Source organism: Pongo abelii, chromosome 7 (genome assembly GCF_028885655.2).
Source record: "Pongo abelii isolate AG06213 chromosome 7, NHGRI_mPonAbe1-v2.0_pri, whole genome shotgun sequence".
In the NCBI taxonomy this organism is placed as follows: Eukaryota; Metazoa; Chordata; class Mammalia; order Primates; family Hominidae; genus Pongo; species Pongo abelii.
The window spans coordinates 118,258,777-118,281,722 of record NC_071992.2 but is presented as its reverse complement, the minus strand read 5'-3'; the positions used below and the strand labels follow the sequence as shown (position 1 = coordinate 118,281,722).

At 36.9% G+C, this 22,946-nt stretch overlaps 1 protein-coding gene across 4 annotated transcripts in view; it reads left to right on the top strand.

Moving 5' to 3' along the window:
• Positions 1–22,946, top strand: part of UBR5 (ubiquitin protein ligase E3 component n-recognin 5) — a 153,875-nt gene that overhangs the window by 103,609 nt on the left and 27,320 nt on the right. For all 4 annotated transcript variants that reach the window (XM_024250780.3, XM_024250779.3, XM_024250778.3 and 1 more), the window contains exons 23-42: positions 2,250–2,401; positions 2,861–2,956; positions 3,438–3,561; positions 3,937–4,034; positions 4,830–4,978; positions 5,455–5,546; positions 6,658–6,804; positions 6,908–7,026; positions 7,110–7,236; positions 7,329–7,458; positions 8,331–8,491; positions 8,604–8,843; positions 12,893–13,016; positions 14,206–14,317; positions 14,911–15,042; positions 15,841–16,098; positions 16,676–16,944; positions 17,119–17,330; positions 20,932–21,162; positions 21,986–22,059. In XM_024250780.3, the coding sequence (XP_024106548.1) occupies positions 2,250–2,401; positions 2,861–2,956; positions 3,438–3,561; positions 3,937–4,034; positions 4,830–4,978; positions 5,455–5,546; positions 6,658–6,804; positions 6,908–7,026; positions 7,110–7,236; positions 7,329–7,458; positions 8,331–8,491; positions 8,604–8,843; positions 12,893–13,016; positions 14,206–14,317; positions 14,911–15,042; positions 15,841–16,098; positions 16,676–16,944; positions 17,119–17,330; positions 20,932–21,162; positions 21,986–22,059 (3,047 nt within the window). The remainder of the gene's footprint in view (positions 1–2,249; positions 2,402–2,860; positions 2,957–3,437; positions 3,562–3,936; positions 4,035–4,829; positions 4,979–5,454; positions 5,547–6,657; positions 6,805–6,907; positions 7,027–7,109; positions 7,237–7,328; positions 7,459–8,330; positions 8,492–8,603; positions 8,844–12,892; positions 13,017–14,205; positions 14,318–14,910; positions 15,043–15,840; positions 16,099–16,675; positions 16,945–17,118; positions 17,331–20,931; positions 21,163–21,985; positions 22,060–22,946) is intronic.

The following is a 22,946-nucleotide window of genomic DNA, read 5'->3' as shown; positions in this document are numbered from 1 at the left end:
TTCCATATTGTCAGAAAATACGATGACTCCAGGCAAGCCTTTACGAAGAAATGTCAAAACTCTGAATCTTAGCAGCCAAGGTGGTATCTCCTCAGTATTGTCCTCAGCCACTGAGGATACAGGTGAATCTTCATGAATTGTGTACAACATCTTGAAGAATAATTTTCTTTTTTTGTTTTTTGTTTTTTGTTTTTTAAGAATCTATATGAGGAGCTGGGCATTGTACTTAAAAATGTTCCCAAGACCTAATGAAGAAAAGAGGTTAAGGACAATTTTAAAAATGACAAGGAATGGCCCCCTCATTTAATATTGAATTGACTACATCACAGCAACAAAGTTGGGAGTTTGCAAGTTCAAGATGAGACTATGGTCTCAATTTATCTTCATTTATTCTTAATCTGCTTTAAGCTAGAAGTTGGAGAATAGCCCACATAATGTTTTTTGTTTGGCCTGCGCAATGTTAAAATTTTTTTTTCTTTTAATTTGAATGCCTTTAGATAAGCATGTGTGCCTCTAGCTTGTCACTACCCCCATTTCTTACACCTGACTGCCCTTATTTTACCTTTCTGACCCATTAGCCATTGAGTTTGTGACTCTGGTGTAAGCATTCTTGAAAAGGCCAAAACATGCATTTATTTTCAGGTTATTTGCAGTGTCTCCCAATTATTGCTGATTTTTTTTCTTTGTGCTTTGAGTAAGACACATTAGGTAGGATACCAGGTGTTTGTTGAGCTTAATTAAAATTGTATAGGAGCATCACAGTGTGAACAGTCACCATGGTGTGTGCTGTTACTGGTAAGGAGTCTTCCTTTTCCGCTGGGTGATATCTTTGGACAGGGAAGTGACCTGGACTGAAACAGTCACTGTGCCATGCTCCCATCCACATTATAAAAACTCTTAAACTCAAATTTCTAAATTGGAAAAAGAAGACATTGATACTATAAAAGAATTAACTATAGTTATTTTTTAATAGTGAATACTATAATGGCAAATATATTATTTGAGACAGTAACATTTACTTTGCAGAATCTTCTAGAGTGTTTTTATTCCAAAAAATACATCATAAATAAGTCTTATAAAATAGATATATTCTTGAACATAGCCTTTAAAAGTAATTTTTGTGAATGCCTTTTTAAAAAAAGTTCCTTATAAAATTAAAAATGTATTGACGTGGAAAAACACATTTATCCTCAATTAAATAATAATTGCAATTAGAGATTTAAACATTAATAAAACTTGAAATTATTTCTAGATGTATTATGCGTATCTAGTAAGGTGTTAGGTCTTTCACATGAGAATGTCATGTCTGAGATTAATTCTACATGGGAGAATGAAGTCCCTTATGCGTTGTCTGGCCCTCAAAATGAAATTTTTACTCTTTATCCATTTACAAGCTCTAAAATTGTGGCTGAGTGAAGGGATGTGCCTTTTGTGCTCTCTTAAATCATTGTTAGTTCTAAATGTATTAATTTTGTAGCCGTTGTAAGGTTTTATTCAAAGGTAAAGTATAGATTTTCATACAGGTAGTTCCCATTTCCCCTAACGAGTTCTGTGTTTGTGATTATTTCTTTTTCTTTTTAGTGATGTGTACACCTGTATAGTATTTTTTTTTTATAGCAGGAGGAAAAAAAACCATGCCCATACATTAACAACACATTTTATAAACTCTAGTTTCATTCATTAATTTCTTTGGGATGCAAGTTGTACTGTTAAAAATTCTTTTTTTGTGTGTAAAAATCTAAATTGGTCTTTGTTTTAAAACTACTCATTGTGTGGATATTAGTTCAGTTGCTTTTGAGATTATAAAAGGGATTTAGTGTTAAACAATACTGGTTTTGTGCTAATCAGTATGATTGCTGATGTCTACTATTAAACTTAATTATTACTGATTATAAATGGGGGATAGAAACTTTTTTTGTTTTAATGTTTAGCTGTTCTTTTATCTGAACTGTATGAAAGATTATTTCTAATCTTACTTCACCGCAGCTTTCGTTCCCTGTGCTTAAGTTTGTGTGGGAGCTTAATATAGTGATTTTAGTGCTGAACGGTGTACTAGGAGCCCCCAGTTTTATTTCTATCCCTCACTGACTTATTCTGTGATTCCAGAATTGGCATTTGTACTTCACTTCCCTTGCCTGGAGTGCTTGCTTGTAGGACATACTTTCATCTTCTCAGATGAGAAGTTCTGTACACCGTTTCATTATGTGTAGATATGGTAGTGAGCTCTGATTTTGTTCATGTTCTTTTAGTTTGAGATTACGGGAAATGATGAGACGTTCGTTGAGAGCAGCTGGTTTGGGTAGACATGAAGCTGGAGCTTCATCCAGTGACCACCAGGATCCAGTTTCACCCCCCATAGCTCCCCCTAGTTGGGTTCCTGACCCTCCTGCGATGGATCCTGGTAAGAGCTGTTATTTAATTTCATTTAGTGTTTAACAAAAAGAGCAGGTCATGAAAGGAAATAATTTTAACATTTTAAAGGGATGTTTAGAAATTTGAAATATTTGAAAGTAGTATGATGAATATTATAACTAGTTTAGCTATAAAAATTAGATTTAAGGTATTTATATTTTAAAAATTAAAATTCCAGAACTCTTGTCAGATATTCCACTTTTACTGAAATATTTATTTCTATACTGGTAAGAAGCTCAATAATCCCTTTATTAGTAATATATCAAGATAAGTCAATAGATTTGCCTAGTGGATTCCTTCTCTTGTAGTTTGGAAAAGAAGTTTCCACTTAAACTCTATCCAATTTGACCTTTGGCTTGCAGAGAAAAGCCTTAAGGCCAGTTAAGAGAACATGTTAAGAATATGTTGCCTATAATGATATACATCCTACTGTTCTGTTTACTGAAAGATGGTGACATTGATTTTATCCTGGCCCCCGCTGTGGGATCTCTTACCACAGCAGCAACCGGTACTGGTCAAGGACCAAGCACCTCCACTATTCCAGGTAAGAATCTGTACTCTTTGTCTGCCTAGTCATCTGGAAGAAAAAAGGACACACTTTGGATATAGGGTTCTACAGGTCTACACTTTATCTCAAGGAGACTTTTCTTTGCTTGAAAAACATCTAATTCTCTGAATTACCTTCCATCTGTCAGTGCAAATATGTGGTGTCTGTGTACATACATTTAGAAATCAGATGAGATTTGTAAAATGGTGTTCATAGGTTTAAATTATTTGTGATGAAGTTAATTTATTATTGATACTAGAATATTGTTCTGGTAGCTTATGCCTGATATATTATTCCAGCATATTCTTTAAAAAAAAAAACTGTAACTGCTCCTTGCAGAGCAGGGCTAGCTACACCATAGGCAGTGTGCCCTATTATCTATGTGCTTATGTGCCCCATAGGCAGGGTAGCCCAGAATATTCTTTTACTGTGTCTTCTTCATTCTTGTTTTGTACCAAATGGATCTGCTTAATTACAGGTCCTTCCACAGAGCCATCTGTAGTAGAATCCAAGGATCGAAAGGCGAATGCTCATTTTATATTAAAATTGTTATGTGACAGTGTGGTTCTCCAGCCCTATCTACGAGAACTTCTTTCTGCCAAGTAAGAGGATTTGATATATTTTTCATGTGAAGATTTAGCTTAGCTTGGCTTTTACTATTAAAGTTTATCTTCTTACACTATATCTTACACTATATGGACAATACTTATGTAAATTTAAAACAATTTATCAGAATCTAGCATGATATTCCCTCTACTACTAAGCTCTGTTGAGTGAAAGAGTCCATCTCAACATCATGTAATGTACACTAAATGAATACAAACTGGCTTTTATGTTAGTTTGATTGAGGTGTATATTTATATGTGAAAGACTAAAACAAAATTTAGTTTTTTGTTTTATCGTGAACATTTATTTTATAATCAGGAAGGAAAATAAGTAGTAATTAATATTTTTACGTATAATTTTTCTTATTTTAGGGATGCAAGAGGGATGACCCCATTTATGTCAGCTGTAAGTGGCCGAGCTTATCCTGCTGCAATTACCATCTTAGAAACTGCTCAGAAAATTGCAAAAGGTAATTTATTTCAGATCCTAAATGAGTTACATATTTTTCAGTTTGGATAGATTCTCTTCTGTACATATATTATAATTATTCAGACTGAATTTCTATATATGTAAATGATACAATTGGTTGGAAATGATCAAGATTTGTGTGTGTATGAAATTCATGTGTTTATTATTCCTTCAAGTGTACTGTATCTTCCAACTTTCTATCAAAAAACAGCTGATATAAATTTATTGATTTAAAAATAAATACTCCGTAATGAACAGTGTAACAGCTTTGGAAAATAAGATGGATTACTGATAGAACCTCTTGGTAGTTAATTGGTGTTAAGTGATATAACTTTACAGAATAATAGACAGATGTCTTGTTGTTATTTCTGACTTAGAATTCCTGCTAAATAGAAAGCATTAAGGAGTATCAATTCTTACCTTCCAGCCTTTGAAAGATTAAAGTAGTTATCTTTTTAAAACACTGATAAATAGTTTATGAGATGGTCTATAATTTGCTAAATAGAGCCAGGACTTGAGTCTTAACTGCCTGAAACAGAGCTAAGGATTCAGATGGCTGATGTATAGTGTGTTTGTATTGGCATCATATGTGGGTATGATGTAATTATGCTTTACTTTATATTGTTCCAGAGTTGGTTAGATTTCTTTGCATGTCGTCTTTGTATATCACTTTTTAAAATTGATATATAATTTCTGGTTTATATTGTATATATGCTAAGGCTTTCCAGTTGAAGAAAATGGGTGGCTAATTAAGTCCTTTCCTGAAAGATGAACTGCTATGTTCTTACTTTTTTAGCTGAAGTATCCTCAAGTGAAAAAGAGGAAGATGTATTCATGGGAATGGTTTGCCCATCAGGTACCAACCCTGATGACTCTCCTTTATATGTCTTATGTTGTAATGACACTTGCAGTTTTACATGGACTGGAGCAGAGCACATTAACCAGGTAAGTTATTTTTACATTTTCCTGTATTAATCATATCTTTGTGTCTTTTTTCCCTATGACTATCACTAGACTTACAGTCTGCAGCTTTGGAATTGTTAAGTCTGATGTGAAGAAAGTTGATTTAATTCCTAAGTAAATGAGGCAAAAGAGCCGATTGCTCACTTAAATATGGCATACCATGAAAATTCGAAATTTTCACTGGGTAGTATAATCTGATCCACAAATATTGATACAGATTTTATAACTACAGTGCCTTTTTGGGGGTGATACAAATTATTTTTTTCTACTGGTAATATTTCTATTTGTATATTACAAACTGTATATTTGCTGTAGCCCTTTATAAGTCCTAGTTTTCCAAAGCACATTAATTTTGTTTGTTGAGATTGAATTGTTTTAGAAGATACCAGAAATAATTATTATGATGAGATATGTGCATACTTATAATTATTCCTTTAAAAGTACACTCTTAATTTTAGGATATTTTTGAGTGTCGAACTTGTGGCTTGCTGGAGTCACTTTGTTGTTGTACGGAATGTGCAAGGGTTTGTCATAAAGGTCATGATTGCAAGTGAGTACAATTCTAGTTTTATTTAGTTTAATATTATAAGCTGTTTAGATTTATATTGCTGTATGGAAATAATCTGTACTAAGTCATGTTTTAATTCAGAAAGCATGAGGTTACATTTCCCTTGTTTAAGTCAGTTTATGTATAATGATGTGATTCTTGATTTAAAGTATACTGTGAAATGTTTGGTTTCTTTGCTAGTTCTAACATTGCCCTCTTTAAATAAAAGTAGGTGATTATACATTGTAACTAGGATCAGATTAGTCTTTTGAGAAGTATATCTACAGAATGTTCCTGAGTGTATTATGCAGCAGAGGTCTCAGGCCCCCTGTAGTGGAGTATACTAGGAGAAAATTGCCATAGGCCTAGAGGAAATCATGGTGAATGTTTGGACTGTGTCTTAAACTAAATGCAAGTCTTTCATTCAGCAACAGTTACCACAGCTAGTTCTGTTGGTTTTCACAGACCTGAGAAGCAATGAAATACCTAGCACCAACATCTGTGGTGTTTTAGGATTATGGATAGAGACTTCAGTATAAATGGCTACAAATGTTATAATAGAGAATTGGACTGTAAAAACCATCTACCATACCATTAAGTAATTGTATAAGACAAGTGAAAAATTTTAATAGATATTAAAAGAATTCTGATTGGTATTTTTTGTTTTCCTTATTTTAAGCACCTAAAAGTGTGATAATCTGTTGTTATTGATTGTTTGCCAAGTGTACTAGATGCCAGCGTGGTGGTGAATAGTCCTGACAGTGTTCACAACCCTATCAGAGGCCACAAGTAAGAAATATCTGCCCATAGGGTTACAGGGTTCATTAGGTCATATAGGAGGACCACTTGAACTGGATTGGGAATTAGGGAAGAGATTCCAAAAGTGACTATACCTTAGAGTACCTCTTCTCATAGGAATTCCGTGTTGCTTTATAGATGTCATTACTACCAAGTAATCCTTCTTGTTATATAAGCTTTGACAGTTACACTTTGCATTTAGAAATTAACAAAGGCTCTTTCTGGTTTCAGTGAGTTATACCTTCATAATGTCAACATAAACCTTTGTATATTTAAAAAATTTCAGTTTTTGTACTTGTGTGTAAATTCTCTGTAGACTCAAACGGACATCACCAACAGCCTACTGTGATTGTTGGGAGAAATGTAAATGTAAAACTCTTATTGCTGGACAGAAATCTGCTCGTCTTGATCTACTTTATCGCCTGCTCACTGCTACTAATCTTGTTACTCTGCCAAACAGCAGGCAAGTGGGATTTTTAGGACGTACAATAAGTTAAATCAAAAGAGCGCAGCACACCTGAGTAGCTTTTCAGCCTCCCTTCTCACGACAACATTCTGTTTTGCAGGGGAGAGCACCTCTTACTATTCTTAGTACAGACAGTCGCAAGGCAGACGGTGGAGCATTGTCAGTACAGGCCACCGCGAATCAGGGAAGATCGTAACCGAAAAACAGCCAGTCCTGAAGGTGAGTTAATTAGACATTTATGACACTTGTGGGAAGCAATATGTTTTGTTTTTGTTTTGGTCACTATTTCTTTTTCATTTTAGATTCAGATATGCCTGATCATGATTTAGAGCCTCCAAGATTTGCCCAGCTTGCATTGGAGCGTGTTCTACAGGACTGGAATGCCTTGAAATCTATGATTATGTTTGGGTCGCAGGAGAATAAAGACCCGTATGTATTCATTAAAACCTTTTTAGATTTATGTATTTCCTACGTTAGTGTAGACCTTTTACAGTTCATTCTGTCTTTCCTTTCTCCTCAAGTCTTAGTGCCAGCAGTAGAATAGGCCATCTTTTGCCAGAAGAGCAAGTATACCTCAATCAGCAAAGTGGCACAATTCGGCTGGACTGTTTCACTCATTGCCTTATAGTTAAGTGTACAGCAGATATTTTGGTAAGTTCTTTGAATGTGTATTACAAGTACATGAAAAGTATGTTTTTCAAGTACTCTTCTTTGCTGTGAAACTAGAAAAGAATTTAAACCTTAAGATCCAGTGCTAATGAGGTTATGGTAATAACACACTCAGATAGGGATGGGGTGGCATTGCATCTGTTCCTTTCTCTGGAAAACCATAAAACTATCAGTGCCCTCAGAACCTGTCATAAGTAAATAATTTACGACGTGAGAAAAATAAAGGCATGTCACAGAATAATGTAAAATTTAAAAACAGAAAAATATCAGCCCAATAATAGTGTAATCTTGAATCAAATTATAGCCTGACCACTTACTGGAATATGATGCAGCAATTTAAAAATAAATCGTATTGTAAGTAACATTAAAAAAAAAACAAAAAAAACACCAAACTGTGAAAGTTGGGTGTTCTCTGTAGCTAATATTTATACAAGAAGCTGTGCACAGAAAAGAGAAGAGAAAGTAATAATGGTTCCATGAGGGAGATGGGATTATGAATTTATTCATATAAATATTTGAGTCTGCTTTGCTGTTTTGGAAAGTGCCCCAGACTGAGTTAAACATATTCTTCCTCTGATTTCATATATTTGGTATTGTTCTTCTAAATATTAGTTGATATACTGAGGACTATGGGACAAAAAATAAGAAATCATACATTTAGGACTCACTGTATGTCAAGCACATTGGCAGGTATATTTCATAAACTGACCTTGTAAATGTTTTGGTTAAATTTGTTTTGAGATTTTATTATGAAATGTTAATACTTAAAAAATGTTAGAACTTATAACTTTATGAATGTCTAAACATCTTATGAAGTATCTTAACATTAATAGAGTGAATATAATTTTTTAAAGCTTTTAGATACTCTACTAGGTACGCTAGTGAAAGAACTCCAAAACAAATATACACCTGGACGTAGAGAAGAAGCTATTGCTGTGACAATGAGGTTTCTACGTTCAGTGGCAAGAGTTTTTGTTATTCTGAGCGTGGAAATGGCTTCATCCAAAAAGAAAAAGTACGGCATCCTTTTGATTTTGGTTTAGATACCATTTTCACACTGTTTTTGTGATAGTGATTTATGTATATGAAAAGATAGATTGCTTATATTTCTCTTTTTTTTTTTCTAGCAACTTTATTCCACAGCCAATTGGAAAATGCAAGCGTGTATTCCAAGCATTGTTACCTTATGCTGTGGAAGAATTGTGCAATGTAGCAGAGTCACTGATTGTTCCTGTCAGAATGGGGATTGCTCGTCCAACTGCACCATTTACCCTGGCTAGTACTAGCATAGATGCCATGCAGGGCAGTGAAGAATTATTTTCAGTGGAACCATTACCACCACGACCATCATCTGATCAGTCTAGCAGGTAACATGCTACCAGGAAACAGATTCCGATTAATCCTTTCTCTGGAAATGTCGTGTTTGACTTCCTAAAACCTTTGCATAAGCACTCAGGTGGTGTACATGATCATTTGTGTAACGTAAATAACAACCAGAAAGCCGGAATTTTAAATATTTTTCTACAACAACTGTATTATCAAGGACAGGGCTAAAATAACTCCATTATAAATGTTTCTAATTATAAGATTATTTGTTCTTAAGTTTCATTTATCTTTTCTATTTGTTTGATAGTTTGCCTAATTACACTGTAAGCTTGTTGAATCAGGATGTTGAGCAACTTAAAACTTTCCGATGTCCTTTAGCACACTGCTTCTCAAACTTTAATGTGTATGAAAATGACTTGGGGCTCTTATTAAAATATAGATGCCCACTCTAGAGGTCTTGAGGTGGGGCCTCTAACTTCATAGGTCTTTCAAGTTCTCAGGTGATGCCAATTCTGCTGGTTTAGGGGCCAGACTTTTCAGTAATAATGCTATAGATCTTTGGCAAATATTTAGTGTATTTTGTTTTTTCAAGTCTGATTTTATAACCATGTGCATGTGTGATGATGTTTTAATAAGGACCTTTAGGATCTAAAGACCCTTTTCCTCCTTTTCTGGAAAACATCTCTGTTAATAAGGATGGCCTGCTCTAGTGTTTGGGATAGTTCCCAAGTTGTTATGCTTGGATTTGATCTGGGTTGGTATTGAATATCTGCTCTCACTATTCTCCTATATGCTAGTATATGTGTCCCAATTTTTCCTTTAATGTCAGGTGTCCCTTTAATCTAAATCCAGTTTTGTCTGACAGAGCTCTCCCATAGTATCCTTGATACTGATATACCTCCAGGACTTGTTGAAAACTGTTATAAATCAAGCTGTGTATCTTCAGACTTGTCAAATCTATCCCATTATTAAATGATTCTGCTAGTGAGATCTGCTTGGACTCTGTATGATTTTCCTGATCTTGATACCCTGTGAGGAACTCATTAGTTACTTAAGTGGTATTACTTTGTGAATTCTTAGTATCCTTCCCTTGATCTTGTTCTGGAACATAAAAAATTGATGGCTGTTGAACAGATTTTGGGATCATCTCATCTCTAAACACTGCCCATGAAACTGTTCCTACTAAGTTTCAAGATTTTGTGTCATCTTGTCCTTAGTCTCATTATTAAAGTATTACATACTCTTAAACTCTCTTTATTCCATTCCCTTTGCTTGTTTCTTGAGGCAACTTCCTAAATCTTCCCAGAAGGAGATCTCATGTGATAATCAAGAAATAGTGCTAATGTTTTCTTCAACTGTTAGAAGTTGTTTATTATAGTACAGTACGTTCTTACCCATAAAGGGTGTATTTTGACTAGTGTTCCAAGGATGTCTTAAGTTGAAAAACATAGACTAGACCATTCTCTGGGATTTCACTTGTGTTGGATTATAGAAGGTGTATATCACCCCATTGAGTGTGAAGTCTTAAGAGTAGCTTTTTCTGTTGCTTCTTTCCACCTCTTGAAAATGTTCTTGTTATGTTCTTAATAAATAATCTGTTTCTACTTTATTTCTGTGTCTCTCATATAACAGTAACTAACAGTTACTGAAATTTTAGTACATACTAGGAACTTTCCTAAGTATTGTAGACACATTACCTGTTTTAATTTTCCCAATATGTCATAGATAACCACTATCATTCTAGTTTGTCAAATGGGGAAACTACGGCTCAGAAAAGTTAGGCGACTTCTCCAGTGTAACACAGCTAATTAAAGTTTAGACGCTGAACTTGTCTTTACAGGTATACTTCCTTTTTTTTTTCTGTATTCTCCTGAATAGTAGATGGCAGAGTAGAGAGGAAGACTATTTGGTGCTTGCTGATAGTGTTGAGCCACCACACAGTTAACCAACACTGAACCAGGCTTTATAGTGTAGAGTGCAGTCCAAAACTCTCCAAAATGCAGACTTGTAGTTAGAAGTTCTCAAAAGAGACCTTTTTCCATTCTGCATCTATTCATGGCTGAGATAGGTAAGTCTCTCGAGGTATGATTTTTTTGTTTCACTCCTTCATGGTGTTGCCCTTTTAAGATTTATGTTTAGCTTTATATATGTGAGGGGGACAGAAGAGGAGATTCCTGTGATGACTTTCTATCCTTTGCTTAGCCTCCAGACTCTCATGTGAAATCTGTGGTTCCTTGAAGCCCTCCTAGCCCAAGAGACATCAATAGGTCCCTTTGGGATAAATGGTGGCACTTGTCTCTCCAAGCTTTATACAGTGCAATCGTTTCTCTTTATCACCTGCACAGCTGTCCTTTTTTTTCTTTTTTAATATCTAGCATATATATGTGTTCCCTAACAAGAGTGGTTTCTCTGCGCAGTCTGCCAAATTACTGGAACTAGAAGTCCCCAAAACTTAGAAGTGTATTAACAGGGCTTTTTAGACTAGGCTTCAGGATTGTTGTGCTTCATTGTGCCAGCAAGTCTGTTGGGAAAAAAGTTGAAGTCACACTAACTGGAGAGTTACACGGGTTGAGTATTCCTAATCTGAAAATGTGAAATCTGAAATGCTGCAAAACTGGAAACTTTCTGAGCACCAACATGATGCTCAGAGGAAATGCTCATTGGAACATTTTGGATTTTGGGATTGAGGATGCTCAACTGGTAAATATATATAATGCAGATACTCCAAAATTAAAAAAAAAAAAAAACAAAAAACAAAAAACGAACCCAAGATCAAAACACTTCTGGTTCCAAGCATTTCAAGTAAGGGATGTTCAACTGTAATATGTTTTATGTATTGGTATTTTTAAATTACTCTTTTTAAAGTTTTTGTAGAGATTGGGTCTCGCTGTGTTGCCCAGGTTGGTCTTAAATTCCTGTCCTCAAGCAATCCTCCCACCTCAGTCTCCCAAAACATTGGGACTACAGGCATTAGCCACTATACCCAGTCTATTTTGGCAGTATTATACATACTAAGTGCATAACTTCTTAAAGTAACTACTTTGAGGGGACTATAGTTGTTGTGGATGTTTCTTCTAGGATGTTTGTTTTAAAAAAGAAATACTCATTAGTTGTGGCTTCACACAGTACTGACTTTTATGTTTTAATATTGAAATCTCTTTAGTGGTTGGAAATACCCTTTTTCATCTCTACAGATTTTCTCTTAGCCTTTCCCACTTTCGTAATCCACGATCTGTTTTACCAGTTACTTATTGTTCTAGTGTTAAACATCATATTGAGACTACTTATCTGTTTGTTTGAAGGCATGGTGTTTCAGTCAACTCTCAGGTCTAATTGGTTTGATTCTCATTTCTCATAGCAACTGAGATAGGAAAGAACCTGTCAGTGCAATCACTTAAAAGGTCTTTTGACTTCAACATGTTTTACCCCGTTTCTTAATCTATATATAATAGGTGACAGGGTTATTTAGCCACCAGTTTCAGATTTCTGGCCTGTATTTTAAGCTGTATTTTCTGGTTCGCCCTTTTCCTTTTATAATCCAGTCAACTGTCTTTTCTTGGTTGTCTCCAAGTCAGGTGTTTAGGGAAGTGAAGCTTTTGCCACTTTGCCTTTGGTTATGACTATTTTAAAAATCATGCTTTTGAACTGATGTTTTCCCCACACACATCAGCAAGTCATTAGTTAATAAGCTCATTCAAAGTAGAAATCATGTCAGATCTCTTAAAAGTTAGATCACTTCTATTAAACACTTTCTGTTAATGGACAAATGGTGCTACCAGAGCTTTTGGAAATAGAACTGCTGGTGGAGGAGGAAAAATCTTCCTGTAGAATTTTTCGATGGGATGGACTCATACAAATATGTGCATCAACACAGATTTGAAATGACTTAAAAAGAAAAAAACATATTCTGAGATTTATATTTTCTGATATATTATAGATTAAGTATTGTTGGTTTCCAAGAGTTCTCAGCTCAGATTTAAAGTCACATCCTAGCAAGTGTCTCACATGTAATAAATGAGTTAAATAAAAATATGTGTTGCATATCTGAGCTGTGGCAGGAGTACACTCATAAGCTTCTGATTCTTTACAGCTCCAGTCAGTCTCAGTCATCCTACATCATCAGGAATCCACAGCAGAGGCGCATCAGCCAATCACAGCCTGTTCGAGGCAGAGATGAAGAACAGGATGATATTGTTTCAGCAGATGTGGAAGAGGTGATTTTAATTGTGGTAGATTTAAAAAGCTTTTATTTTGTGAGAAAAGAAGAGTAGTCAGTAGAAATTACATTAATAGTAGCTTGAGACTACTGTATGCATTTGCATCCAGTTTGTAGATGTTTGTTATATATTCTCATTTGTAGTTATACATAGTAAAATTATTTTAATAATTTGTGACTTACTGGATATTAGGAAATTGGACACAAACTTGTCTTTAAGGAGTAAGAGGAGATGTTCTCAGTGTTAACAGCAAAGATATTCTGGTTTTTTTTTTTTTTTTTTTTTTTTTTTGAGACAGAGTCTCGCTCTGTCACTCAAGCTGGAGTGCAATGGCGTGATCTCGGCTCACTGCAACCTCCGCCTCCCAGGTTCAAGTGATTCTCCTGCCACAGCCTCCTGAGTAGCTGGGATTACAGGCGCACACCACCACACCCATCTAATTTTTGTATTTTTTAGTAGAGACGGGGTTTCACCATGTTGGTCAGGCTGGTCTCAAACTCCTGACATCGTAATCCGCCTGCCTCAATCTCCCTAAGTGCTAGGATTACAGGTGTGAGCCACTGTGCCTGGCCAAGATATTCTTAATGTTAGAAAAATTTAGTAGTTTTGTACAATGTATTTGAAAGAGGATACTACATATTTGTGAGGTAAATTCTCTCCTCCCTGGCCCCAGTATAATTTTTATACTTCTGAGCGTTCTGTACATTCTCAGTAATAAACTTTGGGATCTCTGGATATAATTTTTTTTATTTTTTTGAGATGGAGTCTTGCTCTGTCCCCAGGCTGGAATGCAGTGGTGCAATCTTGCCTCACTACAACCCTCACCTCCCAGGTTCAAGCGATTCTCCTGCCTCCGCCTCCTGAGTAGCTGAGACTACAGGCACACACCATGCCCAGCTAATTTTTATAGTTTTAGTAGAGTCGGGGGTCTCACCATGTTGGCCAGGATGGTCTTGATCTCTTGACCCTGTGATCCGCCCATCTCTGTCTTGGCCTCCCAGAGTGTTGGAATTACAGGCGTGAGCCACTGTGCCCAGCCAGGATATAATTTTTGATAGCAAATTGTCACTAACAAATGAAGATTTTCAAAACTGCTTGATATATGATTTCAAATTCTCTATAGTTAGGGATCTTTGCATTTTAGTTAACTAGCTTTGATTGTCTACAAATAAGATTCTGGATTTAGGTTGAGGTGGTGGAGGGTGTGGCTGGAGAAGAGGATCATCATGATGAACAGGAAGAACATGGGGAAGAAAATGCTGAGGCAGAGGGACAACATGATGAGCATGATGAAGACGGTATGCAGGTTATTTGAGAAATTACTCAGTATGAGTAAATCAGGTACTTTTAAAGGCAGATATTAAATACAGAGAGGCACCTCATTTGAATGTATAGTGAAATGGTCAACTTATTTTCTGCCAAGGGTTTCTGTAGCATCTATTTAGAAAATTTAGGTGCTATATAAAATACATATATAAAATAGTTTCCCTTTTTTCTTTTTGTTTAAGTCAGTTTCTTAAAAGACTTTTAAAAACTAAAATAATCATAGTCGTATTACAAAACATTTGGAAATTAGAGAAAAGGAAAATAAATCACCCATAATTACACCCAGATGCTAATAACTTGTATATTTACTTTCAGTCCTCCCCTGCACTGCCCTGATGCACTAGTCTGTTGACTACCGTAATTTCCCTAGCCATTCTTCTAAGGTTGAGTAGTTACTTAGTCTTATTTTAGTAGTTATCCCTTCTCTTTCACACCATTCCCCTTCTCCCCAACTCCTACCCCCTATGCCTTCTTAGTTCCCACCCTTATGATATTCTGGCTTATCAGACCCTGTTTTAAACCATAGTGAGTTTGTGCTTTTTTCTTATTTCAATGTATGTTTTAGGGAGTGATATGGAGCTGGACTTGTTAGCAGCAGCTGAAACAGAAAGTGATAGTGAAAGTAACCACAGCAACCAAGATAATGCTAGTGGGCGCAGAAGCGTTGTCACTGCAGCAACTGCTGGTTCAGAAGCAGGTATGTTGCCTTATCCCAACTACCTTCTTGCTCATGCTAAGGCTGTGTGTGTGTATTCAGCATGGATTGGGTCAGACTTTGTGTGATACACGCAAGGGTAGCTAAGCATTTTTATAACTTCATCCTTGTTCTCTGGATATTAGAAAAGAAAGTATTATTTTAATAACTCTCTCCAGCTTTTCTGGTTATTAAATAATGAATGAATTTTAAAGTTTATTTAAAAGATTTTTATTTTCTTGTCTTTTTTTTTTAAATTGGGTCTCATTCTGTCACCAGGCTGGATGTTCCAGTGGTGCAGTCAGAGCTCTTTGCAGCCTTGACCTCCTGAGCTCCTACCTCAGCCCGCTGAGTAGCTGGGTCTACTAGGTGCAAGCCACCACATCGGACTAATTTTTTTTTTTAAGAGATGGGATCTTGCTGTGTTGCCCAGGCTGGTCTTGAGCTCCTGAGCTCAAGCAGTCGTCCCACCTCAGCCTCCTCAATTGTTGGGATTATAGGCATGTGCCACCACACCCAGCTAAAAGTTATTTATTCAGGAGGCTGAGGCATACGAATAGCTTGAACCCAGGAGGCAGAGGCTGCAGTGAGCCGAGATGGTGCCACTGCACTCCTGCCTAAGCCACAGAGCTGGGCTTAAAAGTTATTTTCAAATAAAAACTATTTTATGGTGGGTTTTGTGGATTATTGAATACAATCTGGCATTCTGTTTAATATGTATGTTTTCCTGAATGAGGGGGTACATTGTAATTTTAATTATTAAACTCACAATGTTTTTGGTTTTAAAAACAAAAATTTTAGGAGCAAGCAGTGTTCCTGCCTTCTTTTCTGAAGATGATTCTCAATCGAATGACTCAAGTGATTCTGATAGCAGTAGTAGTCAGAGTGATGACATAGAACAGGAGACCTTTATGCTTGATGAGCCATTAGAAAGAACCACAAATAGCTCCCATGCCAATGGTGCTGCCCAAGCTCCCCGTTCAATGCAGTGGGCTGTCCGCAACACCCAGCATCAGCGAGCAGCCAGTACAGCCCCTTCCAGTACATCTACACCAGCAGGCAAGTCTGAAAACTTGGTATTGCTAAGAATACTTAGATAGATTTTTAAAATTATGCATGTTCATCTGGGGATAAAATTAGTTTTAAGATAGTTCCTCATTGTTTTGTTGAGTTTCAAATATAAAAAATATGCACATATGATTATAGCAGGGTTTCCCAGTCTTTGCATTATTGCATCTTTGGGCTGGATAATTGTGGGAGGCTATCTTATGCATTGTGGGATGTTAGGCAGCATCCCTAGCCTACACCCACTAGATGCCAGTGAAACCCCTCTCACCCTTCTTCCCCTCCCCTTGGCTCCCACAGTTGTGATAACCAAGAATGTCTGCAGATACTGCCAAATGTGTAGCCCCTTTGGCGGGGGGAGGTGGTGTGGGGATCAGATTTCCCCTGGTTGAGAACTTCATATAATTTTTGTCCCCTCCATACTCCTCTCCCCAAAGTAGTGTGGTTTAGGCAAAGTTTTTTGCTTGGCTACCACAATTGACCATTTAGATTTACGTAAGTATATATAATCCCAGAGAAACACAATTAGCAACTGACATTAGCTCATTGTGGTTGTCCTTTTTCCTTATAGCAAGTTCAGCGGGTTTGATTTATATTGATCCTTCAAACTTACGCCGGAGTGGTACCATCAGTACAAGTGCTGCAGCTGCAGCAGCTGCTTTGGAAGCTAGCAACGCCAGCAGTTACCTAACATCTGCAAGCAGTTTAGCCAGGGCTTACAGCATTGTCATTAGACAAATCTCGGACTTGATGGGCCTTATTCCTAAGTATAATCACCTAGTATACTCTCAGATTCCAGCAGCTGTGAAATTGACTTACCAAGATGCAGTAAACTTACAGGTATGAAACCACTGAAAAGTTTCCCATTCTAGTATATTTTTTTGGCTGTCAATTATGAGAATTCCAGTATTAGGGGAATTAAATGTTACAAATGTTTACATGTTGACATACTGCTGCTGTATCAAATTTAGCTCTATTTGGATAGTTTTAACTATTTTAGTTTGGTCTTCATAGAACTATGTAGAAGAAAAGCTTATTCCCACTTGGAACTGGATGGTCAGTATTATGGATTCTACTGAAGCTCAATTACGTTATGGTTCTGCATTAGCATCTGCTGGTGATCCTGGACATCCAAATCATCCTCTTCACGCTTCTCAGAATTCAGCGAGAAGAGAGAGGATGACTGCGCGAGAAGAAGCTAGCTTACGAACACTTGAAGGCAGACGGTATGAAATTCTTCATACATACAGAACGTCCCCAACTTAAAATGGATCCTCAACTTAACAATTTTTTTGTTTTGTTTTGTTTTTTTGAGACAGAGTCTCACACTCTCGCCCAGGCTGGAGTACAGTGGTGCCATCTTGGCCCACTGCAAGCTCCGCCTCCTGGGTTCACGCCATTCTCCTGCCCCAGCCTCCTGAGTAGCTGGGACTACAGGCACCTGCCACCCACGCCTGGCTAATTTTTTGTTTTCTTAGTAGAGACGGGGTTTCACTGTGTTAGCCAGGATGGTCTTGATCTCCTGACCTTGTGATCTGCCCGCCCTGGCCTCCCAAAGTGCTGGGATTACAGGCGTGAGCCACCGCGCCCGACCCCCAACTTACATTTTTTTTTTTTACTTTATGATGGGTTTATTGGGGATATTAAATGCATTTAGATTTTATGCATTTATGATGAGTTTATCAGGACATAACCACATCTTCAGTCGAGGAGTATCTATACTTGCATGTTTAGATAGAATCTTTGTATCCTAGAAGGTTAAAGCTTTTTAGTTGCTATTATGTAAGACCTCATCTTACTGTGAGGGCAGAAAGAAATGACTTGCTTGCATTACTTAAATTGTTGAGGCAGAATAGGCTAGTTATCATCCAAGCTGTTTTTAAAAATCCATTCATATCATAGGAATCTGATACTAAAGCCTTTTTATTTTTGAAGTTATTGGTCTGTATCTTTGTCTCATTATCCCCAAGACCTCCCCCTCTCCTCTTAGAAAGTTATTTTGACTATGATTGGTTATGAATGTACTTTGTACTCAGGAGGGGGAAAGTATGTGTGATTACCAGTGCTGCTCTTTTTTTCTCAAATCACATTTCTTTTTTTCTGCCTCCCCTAGCCTGTTGAGTTATAATTAAAATATATATCTATGTATTTGTTATGTTCTTTCTATTCAGTTATAAAGTGACCTTTTTCAGGAATAGGTATCAGCTCAAATATTGAACATCAGAGCAATAGCAGTAATATAGTAAAAGTGCCTCCTCATACCTAAAGTCAAAATCCAAGGATTTGGTTCTATCTCTACCTCAGGATAAACAACTTTGTTACTCCAGGCAGATCATAAAGTGAGGAAAGACAAAGGTCTAAGAGATTACTTAGAAAGACAGTGATAGGCATCTACAGTAGAGGTAATAGTTACTAAAGTAGGGCAGTGAAGACCAAAAGGAGGGGAGAGAAGCATTGAAATAAAAAACAGAATTTAGGGCCTTGTTGAGGGATTAAGTAGCAGGGGCATCATTTATATTTAAACCTTGATCCTGAATAACTAATAGGAAAATTAAAGAGAAAAACCTAAGAGTAGTGTAATGGACAAACTTGCTTTTGAACATGTGAGAACTGGGGGAAAAAAAATTGTAGAAATGTCAAGTGTGCAGAATTGAATGCTTGGCAAAGATAGCTGTACTAAAGATAGAGATTTGAGAGGTAGCAGCTTTCCTGTCCTAGGAAGGCTGCTTCACAAAGACGAAAGCTTTATCTTTGTTAGGCTGTAGTCGTTACCCCAGAGAACACAGAATTCTGATAGTGGATCTTGATTGGTGGCAGTGTTCTCTCTCCCTTCTCTCTGTCAGCTTTAATATAATGATTCACATATCACATATAATTCACCCATTTAAAGTGTCCAGTTCCATAGTTTTTCAGCCCTTCATCATAATGAATTTTGGAATATTTTAATCCTCTCTACAGAAAACCTATTAGCAGTCATTCTTCATTTTCCCCTACTTCCCCCCCCTTCCCCTTCCTAAGCAACTGTTAATCTGTTTTCCCTCTCAATAGATTCTGGATATTTCCTGTAAATGGAATCATACAGTATGTGGTCTTTTGTGACTGGGTTCTTTAATTTAGCATAATGATTTTCAGGTTCATCTATATTTAGCATACATCAGTACTTCATTCTTTTTCATTTCCTAGTAATATTTCATTGTATGAGCATACTATATTTTGTTTATCCATTCATCAGTTGGACATTTGGGTTATTTTCACCTTTCCACTATTACGCATAATACTCATATGAACTGTTGTGTATAGATTTTTGTGTAGATGTGTGTTTTCAGTTCTCTTGAATATATACCTAGTTATGGAATTGCTGGGTCATATGGTAACTCTATTTGTAACTCTTTGAAGAACTGGCAATACTGTTTTCCATAAAGGAAGACAGTCTCAGTAGCAGTGTATGTATGAGAGTTTTAGTTTTTCTACATCTTCACCAGCACTTATTATCTGTCTTTTGTTATAACCATCCCAGTGGGTGTGACCTAGTATGTTTGATTTGCATTTCCCTAATGGTCAGTGATGTTGATCATCTTTTCATGGGCTAACTGGCCACTCATATATCTTCTTTGGAGAAATGTCTTATTCGGATCCTCCCGCCGCCACCACCTCCCCTCCACCCCCATCTTTTTTTTTTTTTTTTTTAAACGGAGTTTCACTCTTGTTGTCCAGGATGGAGTGCAGTGGTGTGATCTTGGGTCACTGCAACCTCTGCCTCCCGGGCTCAAGTGATTCTCCTGCCTCAGCCTCCTGAGTAGCTGGGATTACAGGCACCCGCCACAATGCTAATTTTTTTGTATTTTTAGTAGAGATGGGGTTTCGCCATATTGGCCAGGCTGGTCTTGAACCCTGACCTCAGGTGATCCACCCACCTTGGCCTCCCAAAGTGCTGGGATTACAGGTGTGAGCCGCTGCGCCCGACCTTGCCCATTTTTTAAATTGGCTTGTCTTTTAAAATTGAGGTGTATGAGTTCTTTGTTCTGCATGTAAGCCCATTATCAAGTATATAATTTGGGAAGATTTTGTCCCATTCTCTGGGATATCTTTTCACTTTCTTGGTGGTATCCTTGAAAGTACAATTTTAATTTTCATAAATTCCAATGTATATCTGGGTGTTTGTTTGTTTTTTGAGACAGGGTCTCGCTCTGTTGCCCAGGCCAGAGTGCAGTGGCGTGATCTCGGCTCACTGCAGCCTCCACCTCCCAGTTTCAAGCAGTTCTCCTGCCTCAGCCTCCCAGCTACCTGGGATTACAGGCGCCCGCCACCATGCCCAGCTAATTTTTGTATTTTTAGTAGAGACAGAGTTTCACCATGTTGCCCAGGATATCTGTGTTTTCTTTAGTTGCTTGTGCTTTTGGTGTCATTTTAATGAAGTGATTCTCAAAGTATGGTCCCTAGAACAGCACTATCAGCCTCACCTAAGAGCTATTTAGAAATGCAAATTCTGGGGCTTTACCCCAGACCTACTAAAACTCTGGGGATTAGACCAGAGGTCTGTTTTAATAAGCCCTCCAGTTGACTTTGATGGACCCTGAAGTTTGAGAATCACTCTCTTCAGGGAAAGAGTTCATTTTGCCATTCCAAAGGATACTGGAATTCCTTTTCTATACAAAGTATAAGACTGTAAATCATACACAGTGGTTATATTTCTAAAGCTGAGCAGCAGGCTTAACTACTTTGTATTTATGAATATTCTCAGCTCCTAATTTTGCATATTTATGATAGTAGTAAATTTCACATTTATGTTCTTCTAATAAACATTTTCATTTCTTTCCGTTCTTATAGACGTGCCACCTTGCTTAGCGCCCGTCAAGGAATGATGTCTGCACGAGGAGACTTCCTAAATTATGCTCTGTCTCTAATGCGGTCTCATAATGATGAGCATTCTGATGTTCTTCCAGTTTTGGATGTTTGCTCATTGAAGCATGTGGCATATGTTTTTCAAGCACTTATATACTGGATTAAGGCAATGAATCAGCAGACAACATTGGATACACCTCAACTAGAACGCAAAAGGTATCCATTCTTGCCATGAGGTTGATTTAAGAAATACTTGCTTGGTATGGTCTCCTTTAGTACATTGTCAACATTTGGAGTAAGGAGAATAGCATTGCAAAAGAGAACTAGCACAGGACCATTTCATATAGGAAAGTGGGCTTGAATTTATCCAACCTTTCCCCATTGCCACTCTTCACTTAAAATAGGAAACCTAAGAATCTGGTTAAACTTCATGCTTGAGATAGTTTGGCCTGGCCTGATTATCATCTTCATATTTTCCTTTTTTTTTAAAAAAAAAAAAAAGAGACAGGGTCTGACTCTGTCGCCCAGGCTGGAATGTGATGATGCGATCAAAGCTCACTGCAACCTTGAATTCATGGGCTCAAGTGATCTTCCTGCCTCAGCCTTCTAAGTAGATAGGACTCACAGGCGTATGCTACCATGCCTGGCTAATTTCTTAATGTCTTGGAGAGACAGTGTCTCATGATGTTCCCCAGGCTGGTCTTCAACTCCTGGCCTAAGTGATCCCCCTGCCTTAGCCTCCCAAAGTGTTGGGATTACAGGCATGAGTTACCATGCCCAGCCCATGTTTTCTGTTAGAGTTTGTATAGGTACTCGTTATTTCTTAGGTGATTTGCTTTTTCTTCTATTGAGTCCATTTTGTAGTAATAGTACATAAACCTGTTCACTCTACCATTTCCCAGATTCTGAAAATGTTTGAAATTGGTTAGGTACATTAGCGACCTTTTTAGTGTGTTTTTGCTTGTATTTCCCCTGACTTTTGCTCCTGTTCATATTATACAAATACTTCACGTAAAATGACTCACTTGTCTTTTTAAAGGACGCGAGAACTCTTGGAACTGGGTATTGATAATGAAGATTCAGAACATGAAAATGATGATGACACCAATCAAAGTTAGTGCACAGAAAATCTGCTAATCTACTTCAAGAAATGGCTGCCTCAGTAGTTCCCCTTCAAGCTTTTTAACTTCATTATTTTCTGTCTGGGTGGGAATTTCTCTTTTCTTCTCTATGTCTCATTTCTTACATTTTCTGTCCATTTTTGCTTACACATTCTTGCGTTATACATTTCAAAACTCAGGATGTATTAAAGAAATGTTTTAAACTTTCCAACAATATTTTTTCTTCTATCTTTTCTTGTATTTGTCTTAGTATTATGTTTATCTTTACTCTTAATATACTCTTATTACATTTAATAAAATCTTAGCAAAACCTTTGTTAATATTGATGCAAAATAGATTTAGTCAAGAAAAATGAGAATTACCAGTTAAAGCTCCCAAATATCAGAACGCTAGCAATTAATACAGTGAAAAGAGAAAATATCCCAATTCCAGACTTTTCTCCAAAAGTTTTAATATCACACTTTGGGGTCTAGTGGAGTTTATTTGTGGGTTGCAGTTATTTCAAATGGGGCTAAATAATGCATTCTCCAGTTTCTTATTATCAACTAGTACTTTTATTCAGCCTATGGAAAGACAATTGGCCTAACTGCTGTTTTTCGAGAACCCAGCCATAGCTCATTGCCGTTTATATGCAAACAAGGCACTGCCAAAGTTTTATTCTATTAAGTAGAATTGGTGCTAGTGTGCTGACTTACTATTGAGATATGTAAATTGCTCAGACATTACTCTGCTTAGCAAATGCTCAGGTTTCAGTTCCTGATCATCTCTTCTGTTTGGATTTGTCAGTGAGTTGGGTCCTGAGTATACTCATGAATCTAACTGTATTTGGGTAGTGGGTATCTCAAAAGATAAAGAGGAGGATATGGGAAACCTCTGTCC